The following is a 25403-nucleotide window of genomic DNA, read 5'->3' on the forward strand; positions in this document are numbered from 1 at the left end:
CATTTTGTATGTTTTCTATAGTTATGTACTTGTAAATGTATAAATTGACTAATTCGGCACATTTGGGCAAACTCCTGGCAGACTTGATGCAAAATGTTGTGTAGTCAGGTAATTCTTCACTGGATCAGTCTGAAACTTTGCACACACCTGCTGCCATCTTGTGGACAAATTCTAAATTACACCTAGGCTCCTATGTTAATGTATGTATTTCAAAGATGATGAAACAAAAAATGTTTGGTTTGTATTATCTTTTACCAGATAAAATGAGTTATATTCTCCTATATTAATTTCTAATTTCCAACAACTTCAAAGTGTTTCCTTTCAAATAGTATCAAGTATATGCATAGCCTTGCGTCAGGTCCTGAGTTACAGGCAGTTAGATTTGGGTATGTCATTTTAGGCGGGAAAAAAAGGGTCCGACCTGTATGAGGTTTTAAAAGGTGCGATTTGTAGTTTGTCCACAAAATTGTACCCACATTTCTATAGACCTTTTCAACTGTCAAAACAATAACACATTTTATATGCACGCACATCCAAGAGGTTCCCCACATCTGGTGCTGCAGTGCCATAATTGCATTACAAAATCATGATCTAACCAAAACAACTGAACAAACAAGTTATAGAGTGCCTTCGGAAAGTATTCAGACGTAACAAAATGACAAGGGGTCTGAATACTTTCTGAAGGCACTGTATATACTGAACAAAAATATGAGAAGTGTTGGTCCCATGTTTCATGAGTTGAAATAAAAGATCCCAGAAATGTTCAATATGCAATAACAACAAAAATGTTCTCTCAAATTCTGTACACCAATTTGTTTACACCTCTATTAGTGAGCATTTCTCCGTTGCCAAGGTAATCCATCCACCTGACAGGTGTGGCTTATCAAGAAGCTGATTAAACAGCAGTATCATGACACAAGTACACTTTGTGCTGAGGATAATAAAATGCCACTCTAAAATGTGCAGTTTTGTTACAACGCAATGCCACAGATGTCTCAAGTTGAGGGAGTGTGGAATTGTCATGCTGCCTGCAGGATTATCCACCAAAGCTGTTGCAAGAGAATTTAATGTTTATTGCTCTACCATAAGCCGCCTCCAACGTCGTTTTAGACAATTTGTCAGTACGTCCAACCGGCCTCACAACCGTAACCATGCCAGCCCAGGACCTTCACCTTCAGGATCATCTGCGACCAGCCACCCGGACACTTGATGAAATTGTGGATTTGCACATCTGAAGAATTTCTGCACAAACTGTCATAAACCATCTCAGGGAAGTTTATCTGCATGTTCGTTGTCCTCACCAGGGTCTTGACCTGACTGCAGTTTGGCGTCGTAACCGAAATCAGTGGGCAACTGCTCACCTTCAATGGCCACTGGGACGATGGAGAAGTGTGCTCTTCATGGATGAATCCCGGTTTCAACTGTTCTGGGCAGATGGAAGACAGCGTGTATGATGTCATGTGGGCGAGCAGTTTCCTGATTTCAATATTGTGAACAGAGTGCCCCACGGTGGCAGTGGGGTTATGGTATGGGCAGCCATAAGCTACAGACAACGAACACAATTGCTGACCATTGTTGTGGCAATCATCGGCCGCCAACACCTTGTGTTTCAGCATGACAATGCACGGCAACATCTCGCAAGGATCTGTACACAATTCCTGGAAGCTGAAAAGGTTCCAGTTCTTTCATGGCCTGCATACTCACCAGACATGTCACCCATTGAGCATGTTTGGAATGGTCTGGATTGACGTGTACGACAGCGTGTTCCAGTTCCAGCCCATATCCAGCAACTTTGCATAGCCTTTGAAGACAACCTTATACAGGCCACAATCAATAGCCTGATCAACTCTATGCAAAGGAGATGTTGCGCTGCATGAAGCAAATGGTGGTCATACCAGATACTGACTGGTTTTCTGATCTGCTCCCCTACTTTTTTATAAAGATATCTGTGACCAACAAATGCATATCTGTATTCCCAGTCATGTGAAATCCAGGGCCTAATGCATTTATTCAATTGACTGATTTCCTTATATGAACTGTAACTCTTTAAAATCTTTGAAATTGTTGCATTTATATTTTTGTTCACTGTAGATACATTCATGATAAACAGGAGGAGAGACTACTGGACTACAGGAGTAGAGAGACTACTTCAAGTCTCAGGTGGATGACATCACACCACAGTGGCTACTACAACTCACCTGCATCTCACCTCTGCTAGTCACACCCCTTTCACCACCTCTTACACCACAGACAGTATAACTCAGCTGCCGACTGTGTGATCTGAGTCAATGTAGCAGAATTAAATACCCACATAATGAATTCTGTGGGTGCTAGATTGACTCAGTTCACACAGTGCTCTGCTGGCTGCTGAGGTTGATGCAGAGAAGGAGGTCAGTGAGTGTAGCAGAGGGGTGAGTGCTAGGCTCTTTCTCAATTCATCCTTCCTCAATTCCTCTCATCGCCTCCTTCTCAAAACCATTTGGAGAAGGTCAAAGGTGAGGGACCTTGTACCTTCTCCTCCAATACAGTTTCTATACAGTACAGGTGAGGAGATAGGATGCGAGGAATCAAGGAAAGACAAAGTGAGATAAAGCCCTAGTAGCCATCGTGTGGTGATGTCACCCGCCCTAAGATCTGAAGTACTGTTATCCTAGCCCAAACAAGATCATGGTTTTGGTAGGATAATGGACACTGCTTTGTGAGTATGAAGTGCTGTTGTGGACAGGGGTTGCATCCTAGGTCAGCCATACAGGAATACTTACACCCGCACAAAGAGTGTTGGGCCAGTAACCGAAACGTCGCTGGTTTGAATCCCGGAATCGGCAAGGTGAAAAATCTGCCATTCTACCCTTGAGCAAGGCAGTTAACCCCCAACAACAACTGTTGACCGGGCGCCGTGGAATCCCCCACACCTCTCTCATTCAGAGGGGTGGGTTTAAATGCGGAAGACACATTTCGGTTGAATGCATTCAGTTGTGCAACTGACTAAGTATGCCCTTTCAAGGACATCAGCTTCTGCTGCAAATCTGTGCAATATCAGACAAAATGAGGGTGAGTGACAACCAAATAAAACAGACAAACAGGGAATGTTCAATGACTAAAAAATACGTTATACTCAACACTTTATTTCATGTCATACAAAGAACACCTACATAAATGGTTAGTGGGTTTAGACATCCATCTTACTCTAAAACAAGAGATGATTGAATAGTGTCTAATACTTGTTAACGTGCTGCTGTGCGTTTTTTTGATAACCTTACTTTGCTACCTGCCAACTTTACGTTTTTTACTTTTTAAATTCCGTTTTATGTTTATTTTTTTCATCTAATTTTTTCATTCAACTTTTTCACCCCGGACGCTTTATCTGGACGTGGTTTCTCAGGACCTCCACCATCCAAAGCTAAGTAGTAACATTAACATTATGACTTCTAATTGCAGTCGCTGTACTCTTAATATACAGGAGAACGATTGCCTTATGGCGAGGATAGCTGTGCTGCAAGCCCAGCTTCAGACGCAATCGTTAGGCAAGGGTAATTTAAGTGTAGGAATATATATTTTACCTCTTGGTGATGTCATTCGGAAACATAATGTTAACTTTCACTGATATGCGGACGACAAAACATGTCGATGAAACATGGTGAAGCCCCAATATTACCCTCCCTGGAAGCCTGTGTTTCAGACATAAGGAAGTGGATGGTGGCAAATGTTCTACTTTTAAACTCGGACAAAACAGAGATGCTAGTTCTAGGTTCCAAGAAACAAAGAGATCTTCTGTTGAATCTGACAATCTTGATGGTTGTTCAGTCGTCTCAAATAAAACTGAAGGACCTCGGCGTTACTCTGGACCCTGATCTCAATTTTGATGAACATATCAAGACTGTTTCAAGGACAGCTTTTTTTCATCTACGTAACATTGCAAAAATCAGAAACGTTCTATCCTAAAATGATGCAGAAAAATTTAGCCATGCTTTTGCCACTTCTAGGTTAGACTACTGCAATGCTCTACTTTCCGGCTACCCGGATAAAGCACTAAATAAACTTCAGTTAGTGCTAAACACAGCTGCTAGAATCTTGACTAGAACCAAACAATGTGATCATATTACTCCAGTGCCTGCCTCTCTACACTTGCTTCCTGCTAAGGCTAGGGCTGATTTCAAGGTTTTACTGCTAACCTACAAAGCATTACATGGGCTTGCTCCTACCTATCTTTCCGATTTGGTCCTGCCCTACATACCTACAAGTACACTACAGTCACAAGACGCAGGCCTCCTTACTGTCCCTAGAATTTCTTAGCAAACAGCTGGAGGCAGGGCTTTCTCCTATAGAGCTCCATTTTTATGGTATGGTCTGCCTATCCATGTGAGAGACGCAGACTCGGTCTCGACCTGTAAGTCTTTTTTGAAGACTCATCTCTTCAGCAGGTCCTATGATTGAGTGTAGTCTGGCATAGGAGTGTGAAGGTGAACGGAAAGGCACTGGAGCAACGAACTGCCCTTGCTGTCTCTGCCTGGCCGGTTCCCATCTCTCCACTGGGATTCTCTGCCTCAAACCCTAATAAGTAGAACAAACATACAGTCAATAATATAGTGAAAAATAAGTCTATATACAATGTGAGCAAGTGAGGTGAAATAAGGGAGGTGAAGGCAAACAAAATATATATAAAAATAAATACAAATATAAAAAGGCCATGGTGGCGAAGTAAATACAATATAGCAAGTTTAAAAAAAAACACTGGAATGGTTGGTTTGCAGTGGAAGAAAGTGCAAAGTAGAGATAGAAATAATGGGGTGCAAAGGAGCAAAAATAAATAAATGAATACAGTAGGTAAAGAGGTAGTTGTTTGGGCTAAATTATAGATGGGCTATGTACAGGTGCAGTAATCTGAGCTGCTCTGACAGCTGGTGCTTAAAGCTAGTGAGGGAGATAAGTGTTTCCAGTTTCAGAGATTTTTGTAGTTCGTTCCAGTCATTGGCAGCAGAGAACTGGAAGGAGAGGCGGCCAAAGGAAGAATTGGTTTTGGGGGTGACCAGAGAGATATACCTGCTGGAGCGCGTGCTACTGGTAGGTGCTGCTATGGTGACCAGCGAGCTGAGATAAGGGGGGACTTTACCTAGCAGGGTCTTGTAGATGACCTGGAGCCAGTGGGTTTGGCGACGAGTATGAAGCGAAGGCCAGCCAACGAGAGTGTACAGGTCGCAGTGGTGGGTAGTGTAAGGGGCTTTGGTGACAAAACGGATGGCACTGTGATAGACTGCATCCAATCTATTGAGTAGGGTATTGGAGGCTATTTTGTAAATGACATCACCGAAGTCGAGGATTGGTAGGATGGTCAGTTTTACAAGGGTATGTTTGGCAGCATGAGTGAAGGATGCTTTATTGCGGAATAGGAAGCCAATTCTAGATTTAACTTTGGATTGGAGATGTTTGATGTGAGTCTGGAAGGAGAGTTTACAGTCTAACCAGACACCTAGGTATTTGTAGTTGTCCACATATTCTAAGTCAAAGCCGTATAGAGTAGTGATGTTGGACAGGCGGGCAGGTGCAGGCAGCGATCGGTTGAAGAGCATGCATTTAGTTTTACTTGTATTTAAGAGCAAATGGAGGCCACGGAAGGAGAGTTGTATGGCATTGAAGCTCGCCTGGAGGGTTGTTAACAGTGTCAAAAGAAGGGCCAGAAGTATACAGAATAGTGTCGTCTGCGTAGAGGTGGATCAGAGACTCACCAGCAGCAAGAGCGACATCATTGATGTATACAGAGAAGAGAGTCGGTCCAAGAATTGAACCCTGTGGCACCCCCATAGACTGCCAGAGGCCCGGACAACAGACCCTCCGATTTGACACACTGAACTCGATCAGAGAAGTAGTTGGTGAACCAGGCGAGGCAATCATTAGAGAAACCAAGGCTGTCTAGTCTGCCGATGAGGATGTGGTGATTGACAGAGTCAAAAGCCTTGGCCAGGTCAATGACTACGGCTGCACAGTATTGTTTCCTATCGATGGCGGTTAAGATATCGTTTATGACCTTGAGCGTGGCTGAGGTGCACCCATGACCAGCTCTGAAACCAGATTGCATAGCGGAGAAGGTATGGTGGGATTCGAAATGGTCGGTAATCTGTTTGTTAACTTGGCTTTCGAAGACCTTAGAAAGGCAGGGTAGGATAGATATGGGTCTGTAGCTGTTTGGGTCAAGAGTGTCCCCCCCTTTGAAGAGGGGGATAAACGCAGCTGCTTTCCAATCTTTGGGAATCTCAGACGACACGAAAGAGAGGTTGGAAAGACTAGTAATAGGGGTGGCAACAATTTCAGCAGATAGTTTTAGAAAGAAAGGGTCCAGATTATCTAGCCCGGCTGATTTGTAAGGGTCCAGATTTTGCAGCTCTTTCAGAACATCAGCTGACTGTATTTGGGAGAAAGAGAAATGGGGAAGGCTTGGGCGAATTGCTGTGGGGGGTGCAGTGCTGTTGACCGGGTTTAGGGGTAGCCAGGTGGAAAGCATGACCAGCCGTAGAAAAATGCTTATTGAATTTCTCAATTATAGTGGATTTGTCGGTGGTGACAGTGTTTCCTATCTTCAGTGCAGTTGGAAGCTGGGAGGAGGTGTTCTTATTCTCCATGGACTTTACAGTGTCCCAGAACTTTTTTGAGTTTGTGTTGCAGGAAGCAAATTTCTGCTTGAAAAAGCTAGCCTTGGCTTTTCTAACTGCCTGTGTATATTGGTTCCTAGCTTCCCTGAAAAGTTGCATATCACGGGGGCTGTTCGATGCTAATGCAGAACGCCATAGGATGTTTTTCTGTTGGTTAAGGGCAGTCAGGTCAGGAGAGAACCAAGGGCTATATCTGTTCCTGGTTCTAAATTTCTTGAAAGGGGCATGCTTATTCAAGATGGTGAGGAAGGCATTTAAAAAAAATATCCAGGCATCCTCTACTGACGGGATGAGATCAATATCCTTCCAGGATACCCCGGCCAGGTCGATTAGAAAGGCCTGCTCGCTGAAGTGTTTCAGGGAGCGTTTTGACAGTGATGAGTGGAGGTCATTTGACCGCTGACCCATTACGGATGCAGGCAATGAGGCAGTGATCGCTGAGATCTTGGTTGAAAACAGCAGAGGTGTATTTGGAGGGCAAGTTGGTTAGGATGATATCTATGAGGGTGCCCGTGTTTACGGAATTGGGTTGGTACCTGGTAGGTTCATTGATAATTTGTGTGAGATTGAGGGCATCAAGCTTAGATTGTAGGATGGCTGGGGTGTTAAGCATGTTCCAATTTAGGTCGCCTAGCAGCACGAGCTCTGAAGATAGATGGGGGGCAATCAGTTCACATATGGTGTCCAGAGCACAGCTGGGGGCAGAGGGTGGTCTATAGCAGGTGGCAACGGTGAGAGACTTGTTTTTAGAGAGGTGGATTTTTAAAAGTGGAAGTTCAAATTGTTTGGGAACAGACCTGGATAGTAAAACAGAACTCTGCAGGCAATCTTTGCAGTAGATTGCAACACCGCCCCCTTTAGCCGTTCTATCTTGTCTGAAAATGTTGTAATTAGGGATGAAAATGTCAGAATTTTTGGTGGTCTTCCTAAGCCATGATTCAGACACGGCTAAAACATCCGGGTTGGCAGAGTGTGCTAAAGCAGTGAACAAAACAAACTTAGGGAGGAGGCTTCTAATGTTAACATGCATGAAACCAAGGCTATTACGGTTACAGAAGTCATCAAAAGAGAGCACCTGGGGAATAGGAGTGGAGCTAGGTACTGCAGGGCCTCGGTTCACCTCTACACCACCAGAGGAAGAGTAGGATAAGGGTACGGCTAAAAGCTATGAGAATTGGTCGTCTAGAACGTCTAGAACAGAGAGTAAAAGGAAGTTTCTGGGGGAGATAAAATAGCTTCAAGGAATAATGTACAGACAAAGGTATGGCAGGATGTGAATACAGTGGAGGTAAACCTAGGTATTGAGTGATGATGAGAGATATTGTCTCTAGAAACATCATTGAAACCAGGTGATGTCATCGCATATGTGGGTGGTGGAACTGAAAGGTTGGATATGGTATAGTGAACAGGGCTAGAGGCTCTACAATTAAATAAGCCAATAAACACTAACCAGAACAGCAATGGACAAGGCATATTTACATTAAGGAGAGGCATGCTTAGCCGAGTGATCATAAGGGTCCAGTGAGTAGAGGTTGGTTGGGGTCACGGCGATCCAGACAGCTGGCCGGGTAGATGGCTATCAGTAGCAAGATAGCATAGGATGTCTATTTTTAGACACCTCGTGCGTTTCCGTCGGTAGATTAGTGGGGTTCCATGTGGTAGAGGGGATCAATCCAATTGGCAAAATAGATATAGTGACCCAAGAAAAAAATTGTCCGATATACTTATTCAGATAGCAGCCGATAAGACAGCTAACGATTAGCGGGCCCCAGATGAGCGTTCAGGTAACGTTGCGACGGAGGTGCCAGTTGGATAACTCCCTCGGGCAGATAATGTCGGCAGTCAGTCGTGAAGGCCCGATGGGGCTCCGCATCTGCAGCAACAACAAAAAAACAGGTCCGGATAGGTGACTGTAGCCCAGGAATGGCTGATGGAACTCCTCAGCTGGCTAGCTCCGGAATAATTTAAGTTTGCTCCGGGATCGACGTAAGCCAATAGTCACACGGTTTGCAGCTAGCTAGCTGCGAAATCAAGGTGCAAACGTCCAGAGCCTGCGGCTGAAATCCGGGGACACTGAGAAAAATAGGCCCGGTATGCTCCGGTCCGAGTCGCGTTGCACAAAAGTGCCGATAGATTATCGAGCTAAAGGAATAGCTGAAGACCACAAAACATGGGCAGCTGAAACACCAACGCTAGCCAGCAAACCGGCTAACTTCTGGGCAGCTTCAGATCAGCTACTGGCTAGCTTCTAGTTAGCTTCTGGGTAGCTTCCGGCTAGCTTCGGACGGCTTCTGGTTAGCCTCTGGCTAGCTTCCACTGTGGATTTTCAGATTTGAGGTAAATAATACTTTTTTTTTTGTAATTGGTGAGGCGGGTTGCAGGAAAGCTTTTGTAGTTGAGTTCTTGGATAATAAAATATATAAAGATATGCGAAGAAAGGTGTAAATATATATATATACAGGACACGACAATACGAGGACAAAAAAGACATCTGAACTGCTATGCCATCTTGGATTTCAAGATACTCTGAATGATCGGCTAAGAGAAGCCAACTAACATTTACTCCTGAGGTGCTGACCTGTTGCACCCTCTACAACCACTGTGATTATTATTATTTGACCCTGCTGGTCATCTATGAACATTTGAACATCTTGGCCATGCTGGCCATGAAATATGTTGATTAGCTAGCTAACATTGTTGTTTATAGTAGATCAAGCTAACGTTTGTGTCATTAAAAAAACTAATATTGGATGGCAGCCTATCCTATTTCTATGTATGTAGCTAGCTACCTAGCTAACTTTACCGAGAATAGATTGTTAGCTTGATAAACAACAAGTGCTACACATTAGGGTTGAATATTTTCCTGGTATTTTACAAATGTTTCATCCCGAGAATAAATCCCTTTTCTCCCGGGTAACCCGGTATTTCTCGACAAAAGCCGGAAGTGTCATTCAAAAGCATTATAAAGCATATAAATATTTCTGGATTTGATTGTAGCTTTGATCAGCATGAAAATTCTAACCTGATGCTACCTGAACCTGACCAGCCATATTAAATACATTTTATGAAGCCTACATTAACGACATTTAGTGAGCTCAAGCCCAAAAAAGCTCAAATGATTGTGCCGTTATCCAATACATGTGAAATAGGCTACTGCATATTACGCACAACAGAAAAACTGAAAAGCCCATAGATGTAGCAAGCTATATGCTCTCTTCAGTGTAGTGTTATGCTTTATGTAAAAAATCCAGAGGCTAATATCACTTTGGTTGACGTTAATGAAAGAACAAGTAACATAACACAGGAGACGGATGCACATGGACCAACTTGCCCAATCCCCTTTTATGACGTCATGAAAATACTTGCACTATAATAAAATAGTTACAATACAACCCATTGGGTAAATAGATTAGACAAGCTCCAGTAGGCTAATCTCTGAGTGTTAACTGTATTACTGTACTGTTTTATACTGTATTATATGGACTGGAATTACGCACATCATTCAAACCATAACAAAGCAGGGAGAGAACATGCGATTCTGGTGCAGCACATGTGGCCTACACAGTTAGAAGTAGGCCTATAGGCTAGCAAATTTGATTACATTTTTTAAATATAATAGGGCCTATTTGGATAATTAGTAGGCTGACGCATATATACCTTTCATAATATTTCCCCTAATGTTATTAGTTTACCTCTTTCTCTATTGTTGCTTCATTCCTTCCTCGCGTTCAACAGTTAAATGAAATAAGTTTTGTTGTCCTTATCTTCATCATTCTAATGACATCCTTGAATAATATAGGACTAGAATTAGACGCAGAAGGCTTTAACTTCTCCTCACAAAGATTGAAAGAGCAAACACGCGATGATGGTAGGTGATAGCAGTTATTTATTCAGACCCATAACCATTCAAACTACCTGTGAGTTCTATTGGCTGCTGTATTTAACATTCAGCAAAAAAGAGCTTGCGTCCCTCTTCAAATAGTCTATTGGTTTAGGAAATGTTACAAAAAAAATGTGCTATATGTTATTCTAGTTGAGCTTTTCCTGCATGGGATTCCAAGAGTTAAGGAGAGGCCAGTGAAGCACAGGTGCTTGCATATTGTGCAAGAGACAGCCTATACGTTAGAAACGTATTATGCATAACCCATCATTATTTTTGCTAAATATAAAGGATAATACTGCATTGAATGTATTACCTGAAAGAGGTAGGCTAGGAAATCAATATATAGATCTAGTACGGGATTATCTATATTTTTGAGAGAAAGAGAGAGAGAGACTGCAGATGCTATTTTAAAAAATGATAGTCTTTACAATTAAAGGACAAGGTGACCCCCGAAAACCAAATGGAGATAGGTAAATTAGACACTCATTAGGTCTTTATATTACTGTAGTATAGGCTGTGCTGCAGCAAATGTAGGACTACAAGAAAAACTTTTACCATGATGAGATGATAGGTCTACATGCATTGTGAACTGCTCTCCATACTGAGATGGGCTGTCTGTCCCCACCCTGAGCGTTGATTCATCATGCAGAGGCTGTAGAGAAGCCAGATTTAGACATTACATATCATTTAACAGTTCCAATTCACGCAATGCTATTCATATAAATAATTTATTATAATTTACCGGGTTCTCAGTTATTTATCCAGGGAAAAGGGAGTGGTTTGGATGGTATATCCTGGTAAATCTCCGTAACCGGGTTCCAGCCATTCAACCCTAGTACACATCCTGGCGCTGTCACCTCCTGCTGCTAACATTGCTATCCATGCAGGCAAAGCAGCCTGCTGAAATGCTTCTTTGGGAAATCTATAAAAACATACATTTTCAAAAATATATTAATCCGACCATCCCACCCGCAAATACTATGTTAAAAATGCTATTTTTGACCTTGAGAAAACTAGACCTGGGCTCTTCCTTCTTGTAGGTTTTTGCTCCAACCGTAATCTAGCACACCTGATTCTAATAATTAGCTGGTTAGTAAAATTAATCAGGTTAATTAGAACTGGAGTTGGAGCGAAAACCTACAGGAGAGTAGCTCTCCAGGAACAGGGTTGGAGGGCCCTGAACTAGACTAAATTAGCTAGCTAGCTGTTGTTTACAAACACACTAGAAGTTCTTTGGGGTTCCATCCTGATCTCGTTCATATGACGCTATGGTTCACTTCCTCTCTTCTTCGGTGGAGTTTAATGGCGATTGGCATCCAATATGTTGCATTACCGCCACCAACTGAACTATAGTATAAATTCATTACACTTTGTGTAACAAGATGGGAAACTAACCCTACCCCATTCCACTACTTTGACCCTATCTGCTCCTGCACCATGCCAACGAACTGGGAGGACGGGGCACCACCACTCAATACACCCTGTAACTCTTCTGGAAGTCAAATCTCATATACCCAAATTCAAATCCAACCTCTGCTTTCCTCATTCAACCTCTTCCTCTTTTTTCCCTGTTCCATTACTCCACAGAAATCCACCTTTCTGTGTACGTGTCCCAATATTCCTCCTCTTCTCCCGACTTGCTTGCAGCCTGGTGGCATCCCGATGTAACTCCATCTCATAATTATCCTACTCACCTAGGAAACGTAAATGAAAAAGGGAAGGGGTCTGAATACTTTCCGAATGCACTGTATATTATTTAGGCTAAGGAATGTATTTATGAATCTACCTACATAAAAAAAACAGGTTTGGAGAGCTTTCACACCCGAATTATGTGTGTAAATGGAACTTAATTCCTTTTTTTATGCACTTTTCTCTCTGTGGGTATTCTGACCTTGAATTTAAGAATGGGCCCGATTCATACTTAGGAAATGTATGCCTTTCCTACGCACTCCTCAGTAGTTGGTATTCAGACTTACCTTAAGGGCTTTGCAGGCGTAGTTCCCTTGCACGCTGAATACATTTAATTTAATCGCTGAAAACCCTCCGACTTGCTGGCCAACAGAATTTCATGTGCCATTTTCATTCAATAGGGTTTTCATTACATTTAACTAAAGCCATACCTTTAAATTTGGTGTAGCTATAAATACAATTTTCTCAACAGACTCATTGGAATATATTATTTAGGGTTAGGAAAGTATTTATAAATAATAAAAAACAGGTTTGGAGAGCTTTTATGCACTAAATATATTGATTCATCCTGAAAGTTGGCATATGCAATTGTTCAATCCATGAACTATTGGAAGGTAAGTACAATAGGGGTTGAACAGTAGTCCTATAAATCTACCCTAATAATCATGGAAATGTGATGACACCAGTGCGCAAGGTAGGCTTGGGCGATATCCACATTGTCATACTGTTCTTTCCATTGCCATCCTGAGATTTACCGTATTACCGGCATAGCACAACACAAAAAAAGCCCATTGGGCCTCTAATACCAAAATCCGAACAAAATTAGCACAAATAATAGGGAAATCACACCAACGCTGTTAGCTAAATGCTAACGAGGGAAGATGAACATAAACTAATTGCAAAGAAATGCAAATACAGCTCAACGTTATACAAGCATAGCTAGTAGCTACCGAATGTCATTTTCAGTGAGTGTGGACATTTACAAGCGAAAGTAAACAATATAAATTGTGTGAGGGATCCTGAGAGGATTCATGTGAGCATGCAGATACTAATAGAGAGTGATGGGAAGAATATGTGCTTCAGTAAGGTAGGCATTCATAGCTGTGGTTGTCAATTGTACTGCAGAAATCGATCGAAGGTCACATAAAATATAGGTTGTGGTGGCAGCGGCAGAGAAATACTTGGGATTGCAAGGTTTTTACTGCAGAACAGTTGCAGGGGGTGTTGAGCCGTAGTGTTCTGTCCGCCCAGAACGTTGGTCTGGAATAGGATTGGATAGGGTAAATCGTGGAATGGAGTGATGTTTATTTTTGTATTAGAGAGGGCTAATAGTTGGCAGGATAATTTTTCCTTTTCCCCAATTTTACAATACTGTATCACAAAGATTTAAAAAATAATAATAATAATTTAAACGTAACCTTTATTTAACTAGGCAAGCCAGTTAAGAACACATTCTTATTTACAATGACAGCCAAACCCCTATGGGACTCCCAATCACGGCCATTTGTGATACAGCCTGGAATCTAACCAGGGTCTGTAATGACGCCTCTTACACTGAGATGCAGTGCCTTAGGCCGCTTCGCATCTCGGGAGCCTAAATGTTGGTAGACAGTGAATAGCCTCACACTCCAGTAGAGTAGGTGGAGGTGCATGTACCTTAAATTGGATGCTATCCGCCAACACAATCCTAAAGAAGAGAAATTGTGCAAATGAATAAAGTTGTGATGCAAACTTTTCTGAAGGAAGAGCAGCATGTGTACATGGTGCACAGAGAAGGGAAACAATTATAGGAGAAAAAATGGCAGGTGTAAAGAAAACTCAGATTATATATTTTTTTACTTCTAAAGCACATCAGCCGTTATATCTGATGGCAAACATCTAGTAGTGAATTGAATACCACACGTGACTGGCTCAACTGTTCTGGGGAACTACGGTAAGCTTCATAATGTTAAATAATGTGACAGGTGAAATGAAGAACGCAATCTGCTTTATTTCCTAATCTATTGCACAAGTTGACTGCAGCACAGGAGGTTGGTGGCACCTTAACTGAGGAGGACGGGCACGTGGTTATGGCTGGAGCAGAATAAATGGAAAGGTATCATCAAACACATTATGAGCAGACCTCCCCTCAGCAGCCTCCACTGGACTGCAACCATTAACTTAAATACATTTGAATATTTGTAGTTACTTTTTAAAAACTTCAAAGACATAGTTTTGAGGGTATTAAACAATGTTTGGGCTTATTCCAAAACATGGTATACCACCAAAGCCAAGCTCCAGGTTTAAATGGCTAAGTATGGTCTGTGTTCCATAATGATTCAAATAGACTACCTATCCCAAATTGTTGCACAACTTGTAATACGTTAGTTAGCCTAATATGATCCACTACTGCTAGCTATCCTCAGGAACAACCACACAAACGTGAGAGGAAAGAAATGTAAACTAACACAAACGTGAGAGTTATAAATGTATGTGGGTCTAACTGACGGTGGCTATCAATAGTGGCTAATATTTAACACTTCAAATTGTTAAAAAAATAAATAGTGGAAAGCAGAGGCTGCTGAGGGGAGGACGGCTCATAATAATGGCTGGAATGGGGTCAATAGAATGGCATCAACCACATGGAAACCACGTTTGTCTTCGATTCCATTCCATCCATTATTATGAGCAGTCCTCCTCTCAGCAGCCTCCACTGGTGGAAAGTCCAGGCGTTTAATTAAAACATTCTAGAAATCAGAAATGCCGCTATACTGTCATGTGTGCATGGCTACAGAAGCCTATAGGTTGGGTCTCAATTACATCCTATACTGTCATGTGTGCATGGCTACAGAAGCCTATAGGTTGGGTCTCAATTACATCCTATACTGTCATGTGTGCATGGCTACAGAAGCCTATAGGTTGGGTCTCAATTACATCCTATACTGTCATGTGTGCATGGCTACAGAAGCCTATAGGTTGGGTCTCAATTACATCCCTGCAAGTTAGAAGAACAGCATTTCATAAACTTTTCTGTGAAAAAGGTGATACGCTTCAGTTTGCTGCCAAATGACTGGTTTCACATCTCCAGTGATGATAAGGTTAAATAGATCTAAAATAATTGTCATTTACATTTCCAATCCCCTTGTCCAGATTAACTAATTTACCTAGCTTTTATTAATAGCTCTTATCAATTTGTAAATTACAGGGCATGGAGAATGGTGTTATTTGTCTGAAAAAAGTCATGTTTTTCCACTTGGAACTGACAGGTTACTCGACATTCATTGTTCCTCGTGCATAAAGGTGGTGGAATTCAAGTCAGTCAGAATAAGCATATCTGTAAACACACCTCTGCCACACCTCCATTTCTGCAATCTCCATCCCAAACAAATACCTGGCTGGCACATGCATGCTTAAGTTCAAGGTCAGAATGCGGTAAAATTTAAGTCCCATTTAGGAATTCCCCCGTATGTAAATAGTTAATGATTCATTCATAAAAGAATGTAGTGTAATGTCTTTTTTCCATAAATAATACACCAAAATACAAACAAACAATAAAGGGGTTTATTCATCATCACTGCCAGCACTATTATCATCACAATCATTTCCATCAAATGATAGGGTCTGCTCTGTGTGTATTAAGACAAGAAACAAGTGCACCAATTAATTTTTCCTCAGGTTTGAATGTTTGTAATAACAAAAACATAGCAAAAAAAATGGTGTGCATATAATATTTATATAAAAAAAGTAAAATAAACCGTTTACATTATCAAAAAACAAAATCTCTGAATTTCCCTGTGCTCATTAATATTGATTAAGGTTTCATTTTAAGGACCCACCCTGATTTAAAGCTTTGTTCTAAAAGCAGAAATTAAATGAGGCTGTGAATATTCATTATGTACAAACATCAATATTTTTGAGCACAGGGATACCTTAATGATGAAGGGCCACACCCCATTGGTCTGACGAGTCTTTACTTTTTTCTACTGCGATTGACTGGTCACACTTTTGCCCCTTCTCTCTCTGTCCTGTGATGCGCACCCTCCAAGAAACCATGTTGACAGTTGTGATCAGCGTAAGGAATGTTTGGGAATTTCCTTAGAACTGCGTAAGTCAAAAACATGGATGTCAGGTCAAATTAAAACTTCTAGGTGAAAAGACAGAAAGTAAAAGAGACAGACAGGACTCACGTTTTTGAGGAACTCCTCAGCGACGATACGGGCCCTGGCGTTGACAGACAGCTTCATCTCACTGATCTCCTTGTCAATCTCTTCCATGAAGTGGATGACAAAGTCCACCAGCTTGTGCTTGTACATCTGCTCTGTGTGGAAGTTGGTGATGAGGAAACTGATGTCATAGCCCTGCGGACAAATGAAGGAGAGGGGGAGGAGGGGAATGATGAGTAAACACTGAGACCGTTTTGCTCTTTGCACTGCAAAATGTTTTCTATGTAAATATTTTATTTGAAAGTGTGAAAATATGACCGCTTGAGTTCTCTAAGAGGGGAACAAACATTATCCTAATGTTTCAACTCAAACTGTTGGTTGCACCACCAGTCCCTCTCATTTCTCACCTCCACTGGTTTCCTCCTCAGGATGAAGAAGTTCTCTGCTCTCATCATCATGAAGCGCATGAACTTATGGCACAGGATCTTCTCAATCTCATCTGCCTTCAGGGACACAGCAAATCACACAGCAGTCAGACTTAGCACCCACCAATCACAGGCTACAGCTCTAAAAGCCAGCAATCATACACCAGGTAGTAAAAAACAACTAATCACAGTATACATTTCATGTCTACGACAAACCAGCACACAATCATCCTCACATAACAGGGGGGGGAAAGGGTACAGCTGAGCTTACATCTCTGCACTTCTGTTAGGGTAACGACAATGACGGAGGAAAAGATAGGTGTTCCCTAAATATGAATAAAGCATGAAAGTCACCAAAATCAAGCCTGTCAACTGCACAGAAGGACAAGTTAAACACGTTGGAATAAGTAGTCTCACTGACCTGCTTGACAGCGATGCTGACTCGGACTGAGTTGATGGAGCCCTCGATAAGAACCTTTTCCTTGTCATTACGACTGATGATGACTGGCTGCAGCAGCAACTCTTTACTGCTCCTGAGGGGGATAGCATACACGTGCAAGGTCAAATACCCCAAAACACACACTATCCCGCACACACAGACAGACACAGGGACTCACCGGACCTCCACCTCTGGCTTGTTGTGGCGCTCCACCACCTGAGAGGAGAAGTTCTCCAGACAGAGGGCGGCCTGCAGCGTGGCACGCACAGCGTTGAGGTACGGGCGCAGAGTTGCTGTCTGAGGGAGAAAGAGAGGAAGAGGAGAAAGAAAAATTAGAAGATGAGGGGATATCTCCCATACACTTCGCCAAATACCCCTACCACGCTTTACTTAGCTACTATATTGAAGAGGCCCCTTCCCTAAATCTAAGAGGGGGAGTGAACTGGACCGCAGCCTCTGCCTCTCTTACCACCAAATACCGCCTCACTCCATCCTACTATCCTCTAAAACTATTAGCTAAAAAGGCCCTTACCCATATTCCTACACCACCACCTCTCCTTACAAACTGAGGGCAAAAGTACTGTCAGGCATGCAGGCCTAGACCTGCAGCTAAAATTCTTGGCATACTGTGTCTTCCATAGCAATGGTTCATGGTTGGGCTCATGGTTGGGCTGGCTCATGGCTCATGGTTGGGCTGACAACACGTAGCTCAGCAGTGCGTATTTGATACTGCGGTTTCTAACAGCTCAACACTGGTTTCACCATCACAGAAACTCAAACAGTCAGTAAAAGTTCAAATAGGCCTAACAACCCAAATACAAAACAATAATGTTGACTGTGGAACATGAGTGAAGTAACCATTAAATTGATAAATCCAGGAGTCCCTCAAATGGAAAAAGAGGAAGTATATTGACCACATGAGTACAGTGCATTCGGAAAGTATTCAGACCACCTTTTTAAAAATGTTAACTAAGCAAGTTCCCCTTTGACTTTTTCCACAATTTGTTTGATTACAGCCTTACTCTAAAATAGATTAAAGAGTTTTTTCCCCCTCAATCTACACATAATACCACATAATGACAAAGCAAAAACAGGTTTTTAGAAATGTTTGCTATGTTTTCCATTGAATAATGCCTATAATAGATAAGGATGGTGTGTACACATTGGCTCTGGCCTAAGGCCAGTAGAGTGCACTGCCACTACATGCATTTTCAGAATGACAATATCTTGCTACTTCAATCCAGTCTGCATCTGATTTGGGCAGAGAAAAATTTTGATTTTAAATGTTATTTGTCACATGATCCTCACTCATAAGCCCTTCACCAACAATTAATTTTGTTTTTTAAATGTATCTTTTTTTGTTTTTAATAAACTAAAGTCAAATAAACACAAAATAACAAGGTTATATACAGGGGGTACCGGTACTGAGTCAACGTGTAGGGGTACATGTAGGTAGCGCTAAAGTGACTATGCATAGATAATAAACAGCGAGTAGCAGCAGTGTAAAAAAGAGGGTCAATGCAAATAGTCTGGGTAGCCATTTGATTAACTGTTCAGCAGTCTTATGGCTTGCAGGGTAGAAGCTGTTAAGGAGCCTTTTGGATGTAGACTTGGCGCTCCGGTACTGCGCGGTAACAGAGCGGACAGTCTATGACTTGGCTGGCTAGAGTCTTTGACAATTTTTAGGGCCTTCCTCTGACACCGCCAGATATAGAGATCCTGGATGACAAGAAGCTTGGCCCCAGTGAAGTACTGGGCTGTACGCACTACTCTCTGTAGCACCTTGTGTCGGATGCCAAGCAGTTACCATACCAAGCGGTGATGCAACCAGTCAGGATGCTCTCGATGGTGCAGCTGTAGAACTTTTTGAGAATCTGAGCTCTCGAAGCCGCTCCACTACAGCCCCGTTGATGTAAATGGAGGCGGACATTTCAATGGGCAAGTCTTATTGCAACCCTATGTGTGTGAAGTGCAATTAAGAGAAATATAGACTTTGGACCTACCTACTGCAAAGCAAAATAATTTAGGCAAGATGCAAGTGCATAGCTAGCTAGGTGGTGAGGACAAATGAAAGCAAATGTTGAGACAGGTCCTTACATACCTCAAATACCTAGGCTGGCTGCCTGAGATTAGAGATTTCTGCTAACTAGTTAGCCTCTCCTACCAGCTTGTCTTCGATATATTTTCAACGTGGCATGGGGATCTTTACTCATGGCAATCATTTTTTTTATATACCAGCTTGATAGATGACGTAAAAGAACAGACGTGAGTTCCCTGCTTCATGGTGAAGATACAGATAGCTAGCTAATAGTTACCCGAAAATGTATGTTTATATTTATGCATACATTTGAAAGGATACTTTAGTTTACAGTATTTGGCACCAACTGCCTAACTAGCAAACTAACCTTGTATCTAGCTACATCACTGCCTAAAAACAGATTCTCACTTTTGGGTGGGGATGCTAACTGACGTTAGCTAAGCTAGCTAGCTACCAAACCAAATCTAGCAATAAACATACACATTAACGCAAGCAAGGCTCGACATACTGCTCATCGTATGACTGATGTTAAAATAATGTCGAAATGTCTTTATTTTCATTATAAAAAGGATAGCTACATTCTCTTACCATTTCTCTGTATGCGCTGGGGGAAGACGGAAGTACACTTACTAAGGCTCTTCCGTGACCCTCTGCGCTCACTGGAACATACTATGTACAAAACTTCATAGGGGGAGCCTATATCGTTAAAACAAAGATTTTTCTATACAATTAATTGTTTGAATGTAGCAGACAAACATGTAATACTTGTATTTTATTTTAAAAAGTAATTGTTGGTGGTTTTCATTATTTGGTTACACAATTTCCCTATTTACATAGGATGAGAACATTTTGATAATATAATTCACAAGTAGCAAATTGTTCATATAAAATAGAATTCTGGATTATTTGGGGTTCTCTCATTCTCCATATGAGAACAGTACTCAATCTAGAAATGGTTAAACTGAATGATAAGGATTTTGTCTCATTATTCTTATCAATCTAAATTTTAGATTCTAAAACGTGTCTGACTGGTATTTTCTTCCTTATAAGGTAAAAGGATCTCTCCACTATTTTGCCAATAGGGGGGAAATTTACAAAGGTCTGTTTCCATAATCTTAGCGGGTTTTATGGTACAATAATCTGATTCTGTATTATTAACGATTTAATTTTGTGATTCTAAAAGAGCTGCAGTGTGCAAGGTTCTGCTCCAGAGCCAGATTCTGTCCCATTAGATATTTCAAATAAAATGTATTTCTATAGCTCTTTTACATCAGCTGATATATCAAAGTGCTGTACAGAAACCCAGCCTAAAACCCCAAACAGCAAGCAATGCAGGTGTAGAAGCACGGTGGCTAGGAAAAACTCCCTAGAAAGGCCAAAACCTAGGAAGAAACCTAGAAAGGAACCAGGCTATGAGGGGTGGCCAGTCCTCTTCTGGCTGTGCCGGGTGGAGATTATAACAGAACATGGCCAATATGTTCAAATGTTCATAAATGACCAGCATGGTCAAATAATAATAATCACAGTAGTTGTGGAGGGTGCAACAAGTCAGCACCTCCGGAGTAAATGTCAGTTTGCTTTTCATAGCCGATCATTGAGAGTATCTCTACCGCAGGTCTGGGACAGGTAGCACGTCCGGTGAACAGGTCAGGGTTCCATAGCCGCAGGCAGAACAGTTGAAACTGGAGCAGCAGCACGGCCAGGTGGACTGGGGACAGCAAGGAGTCATCATGCCAGGTAGTCCTGAGGCATGGTCCTAGGGCTCAGGACCTCCGAGAGAGAGAAAGAAAGAAAGAGAGAATTAGAGAGAGCATACTTAAATTCACACAGGACACCGGATAAGACAGGAGAAATACTCCAGATATAACAGACTGACCCTAGACCCCCGACACATAAACTACTGCAGCATAAATACTGGAGGATGAGACAGGAGAGGTCAGGAGACACTGTGGCCCCATCCGATGATACCCCCGGACAGGGCCAAACAGGCAGGATATACATCCTGAGACAAGGCCGAGTATAGCCCACAAAGATCTCCGCCATGGCACAACCCAAGGGGGGGCGCCAACCCAGACAGGAAGACCACGTCAGCGACTCAACCCACTCAAGTGATGCACCCCTCCTAGGGACGGCATGGAAGAGCACCAGTAAGCCAGTGACTCAGCCCCTGTAATATGGTTAGAGGCAGAGAATCCCAGTGGAGAGAGGGGAACCGGCCAGGCAGAGAGAGCAAGGGCGGTTCGTTGCTCCAGAGCCTTTCCGTTCACCTTCACACTCCTGGGCCAGACTACACTCAATCATATGACCTACTGAAGAGATAAGTCTTCAGTAAAGACGTAAAGGTTGAGACCGAGTCTGCGTCTCTCACATGGGTAGGCAGACCGTTCCATAAAAATGGAGCTCTATATGAGAAAGCCCTGCCTCCAGCTGTTTGCTTAGAAATTCTAGGGACAATTAGGAGGCCTGCATCTTGTGACCGTAGCGTACGTGTAGGTATGTATGGAAGGACCAAATCGGAAAGATAGGTAGGAGCAAGCCCATGTAATGCTTTGTAGGTTAGCAGTAAAACCTTGAAATCAGCCCTTGCCTTAAAAGGACGCCAGTGTAGAGGCTAGCACTGGAGTAATATGATACATTTTTTGGGTTCTAGTCAGGATTCTAGCAGCCATATTTAGCACTAACTGAAGTTTATTTAGTGCTTTATGCGGGTACGTTAGCCGGAAAGTAGAGCATTGCAGTAGTCTAACCTAGAAGTAACAAAAGCATGGATTCATTTTTCTGCATCATTATTTGCATTTGTTGAGTGTGCAAGCCCCATGTGTAAATTGACTAAACTACATATGATCTTGAAAACAATTGTACCGTTACACACTTGAATTGCCCTGTTTTGTAATTTGCTCCTACCCTCAGGCCACCACTAAAGACATGTCATGTGAACTGACAACAGAAGAGAATGAGAGACTCTGAAGATGCAGTGTAGTAATAGAAAAAAATAAAATAGAATGACAAACCAAATAAATATGTAGGCTACATGTATGCACTGCGGAGGCCCGTTGGATGCCTGACAAGTTAGGATCAGAACGTTGAAAAATATATATAAATGAATGTCTGCGTTGATGTTCATAAAACTCCACAGACCTGATCTTGCACAGTGGAACCCAGAACTATATGTGACCACTTAATTACAGCGACACCATTTTGCCGAGGACACCCAAACCAGAGTAGCCACCACAAAGCCCAAGAGCCTGATCCTTTCTGGAAGTTGCTGTAGTGGGATATTTAGCCTATATTGGCTATTGGTTGAGACGCAGGGCCAGTTCTAGCTTGGTAGGCTATGTCGGGGTGGGAAAATGGAAATTGGGCCAAGTTGGAGATAATGCATTTAGGTTATAGTTTCTAAAAATATATATATTAAAGTTTGAGATGGACTAAAAGCTAGATTTGTATGGCTGTTTTAAAACGAATTGCCTGCATACTAATAGCGTAGCGTAGCAGGCCTATAGGCTAATGTTAATGTTACACCTAACACCTATTGAGATTTTATGATGGTTAGCTGTATAGTAAAAAAATAAAAATAATAATATTGTACCAAAACTGAGCCACTGGGCAGGATATACACTTCCAATTAAACAAAATACAAGAAAGATTAACAGTTACCATGTGCTCCAAATCACTCAACAGTTTGCTGCGCCACAGAATTATATCCGTCTGCTAATACAGTACTAATAAGGGCCCAGTCCATTACATTTGTAATTTTAATGTAATTATTTTTATTATTCCCGATTTTTCAGCAGGCGCTGCAGCACCCCTTCTTCCCACAGCTATGAGACCAACCAGAAAATGAAGCTGAACAATATGGGGAGAAACTCATTGAAATTGCTTGTCTCATTGAAAAACAAATGAGTCCAACATGCATAATTAAAGAATATAAGATACTCAATAGTATTCTGACATTGGTCTAAAGAGACAGTGGAGGAAATTATCCTCACATTCAAATCTAACGCCTTAAATACAAATGTTTCTATGTTTGTCACAAAATGCAAAAAAATAGTGTTAAGGTATTTATTTACAGAGATTGACAATCACTTCGATGCCACCTTTCCTCAAATAGACCTAGTCTTTTAAACCATCAGTTTCTCAGAATTACAAATACACTTTCGCAATGTTGTCAGCCACCTCAAAAATAATGAAAAGTCACGATTAGGATTTCCTGGTCATATCCGTAAGGGGAAACCTTTGGGTAAAGGTAAAAACATATTTGTTACAATGTAACATTTTGTAGCAGGGAATCTCGGACTGACAAGTGACAACATAAAACTGGGGGCGTTGCCTGTTATTCAAAGCAACACTACACTCATGGTCCCTCTGACAATACGCCACTGAGCCAATCATTGCCTTGCAGAGAATAAACATAGAAAACAACTTTTAGCCTATAATAATCGGTTGATTATGCATTGTATGCCAGTGAAACAAACCATGGAAGAAAAAAAAACTACAACAAAAGATGTATAAAAATAAAAATCTGAAATAAAGTTCTGTATTTGATAGCGACTAGGCTACTTCTTCCTCGGTGACTTGGCTGGTGGCTTGCTGGCCTTCTTCGGCTTCTTGTTCTTCTGTGCAGCGCTCACCTTTTTGACACCAAGCTTCTTCAGTTTAGCCGCGGGCTTCTTTGCATCTGGTGCCTTCTTCGGGCTGCTCTTCGCCTTTGGCTTAACGGTTGCCTTCTTGGTAGTCGATGCTTTGGTAGTTTTCGTGGTGGTCTTGGCTGGCTTGGACTGAGTCTTTTTCGGTACCCGTTTCGCGAACTTATCTTCATTGAGCCTGAAGGAACCGTTCGCCCCCATGCCCTTTACTTGGATCAGCGTGTTGTTGAGTACCAGTGCTCGGATGGAATACCGCAGGTAGGTTCGCCCATTCTGCTCATCAAACCAGCTTGCCTTCTTGGCTTCATTATAAATTTTTACCAAAGACGAACCGCTTCGCTCATTCAACTTTTTGACAGCGTCTAGCACAAGAACACTGTATTTGCCAGGCTTATTCTTTTTTTTCTTTTTCTTGGATGGTTTAGGCCTACTCGCCACTGGAGCCTCCTCCGCGTTTATAGTCACCTCCACCTCGCTTTTCACCATGACGTTTACTTTGAAACCAAGGTGAAGTTCTGCAATGCACTGTTATCACCGCCGGGTTTGCTGTGAATGTGGGTGTGTGGTGGATTGGCTTGCGTATATAACTACCAAACGGACGTGATTGGGAACAACAACACCGAGTGCGGAAATGGTATGTTGGAATATGTGCTTTTAGGTTTTTGTTTGGAGGTGATTTTATCGTAATTGGACAGATCATTATTTTATAACCAGCAACTTTTCTGAAGCCTAAGTGATGCATTATGTTCTGTATTGCGCTCACATCGGTCCATGTCGAAATCTCAAAGAAAACAGTGAATGAGCAGAGGGCACTCCACACTCGCAGCTCCAAATAGGAGGGGGGCACCCACTTCAGGATAAAAATACTTGAAAACGGTAAATTATTTGACAAAATACTACTTGCAAATCAACAGTGTAGAGTATGGCCATTCGAAATGGATCAATGATATCCCGATTAAATGAAATACCACTGCAACACAAAACGTTTAATTCATGTAAACTAACACAAACGCCCTCGCGTGGCAGCCTATTGACAAATCGAGATTTATTCCCTATCATGCGCTGCACCAATACTATTAAAAGGATCGGACCCTTTTTTTTCTCAAATTTTCGTCTAAAATGACATACCCAAATCTAACTGCCTATAGCTCAGGACCTGGAGCAAGGATATAAATATTGATACCATTTGAAAGGAAACACTTTGAAGTTTGTGTAAATGTGAAATCAATGCAGGAGAACAACATGCAGGTTTTTTCATCATCTTTGAAATGCAAGAGAAAGGCCATAATGTACTATTTCAGGTTAGTCGCAATTTAGATTTTGGCCACTAGATGGCAGTGTATGGGCAAAGTTTTAGACTGATTCAATGAACCATTGTATTTCTGTTCAAAATGTTGTCTCAAGACTGCCCAAATATGCCGAATTGGTTTATTAATACATTTGTTCATAACTGTGCACCCTCAAACAATAGCATGGAATTCTTCCACTATAATAGTT

At 41.9% G+C, this 25403-nt stretch overlaps 2 protein-coding genes and 1 long non-coding RNA gene across 3 annotated transcripts; all 3 read right to left on the reverse strand.

The window, feature by feature from the left end:
* Positions 1 to 3105: 3105 nt before the first annotated feature.
* LOC129847630 (uncharacterized) lies at positions 3106 to 14842 on the reverse strand. The gene is made up of 2 exons (XR_008758446.1): positions 11270 to 14842; positions 3106 to 11179 (listed from the first exon to the last, which is right to left on the reverse strand). It is a non-coding gene; the product is annotated as an uncharacterized LOC129847630 (long non-coding RNA).
* Positions 14843 to 15742: 900 nt separating this feature from the next.
* On the reverse strand, positions 15743 to 19944 carry LOC129847660 (actin-related protein 2/3 complex subunit 4). Its single transcript, XM_055915406.1, has 6 exons — positions 19849 to 19944; positions 17401 to 17519; positions 17205 to 17316; positions 16766 to 16861; positions 16383 to 16553; positions 15743 to 16296 (listed from the first exon to the last, which is right to left on the reverse strand). Exons 1-6 carry the CDS (start codon positions 19849 to 19851, stop codon positions 16291 to 16293), a joined length of 507 nt encoding a protein of 168 aa, XP_055771381.1. The 5' UTR covers positions 19852 to 19944; the 3' UTR covers positions 15743 to 16290.
* Positions 19945 to 23006: 3062 nt separating this feature from the next.
* Positions 23007 to 24469, reverse strand: LOC129847649 (histone H1.10). Its single transcript, XM_055915395.1, has one exon. It carries the CDS (start codon positions 24390 to 24392, stop codon positions 23817 to 23819), a length of 576 nt encoding a protein of 191 aa, XP_055771370.1. The 5' UTR covers positions 24393 to 24469; the 3' UTR covers positions 23007 to 23816.
* Between the last annotated feature and the right edge of the window lie 934 nt (positions 24470 to 25403).

Source organism: Salvelinus fontinalis, chromosome 3 (assembly GCF_029448725.1).
Source record: "Salvelinus fontinalis isolate EN_2023a chromosome 3, ASM2944872v1, whole genome shotgun sequence".
Taxonomy (NCBI): Eukaryota; Metazoa; Chordata; class Actinopteri; order Salmoniformes; family Salmonidae; genus Salvelinus; species Salvelinus fontinalis.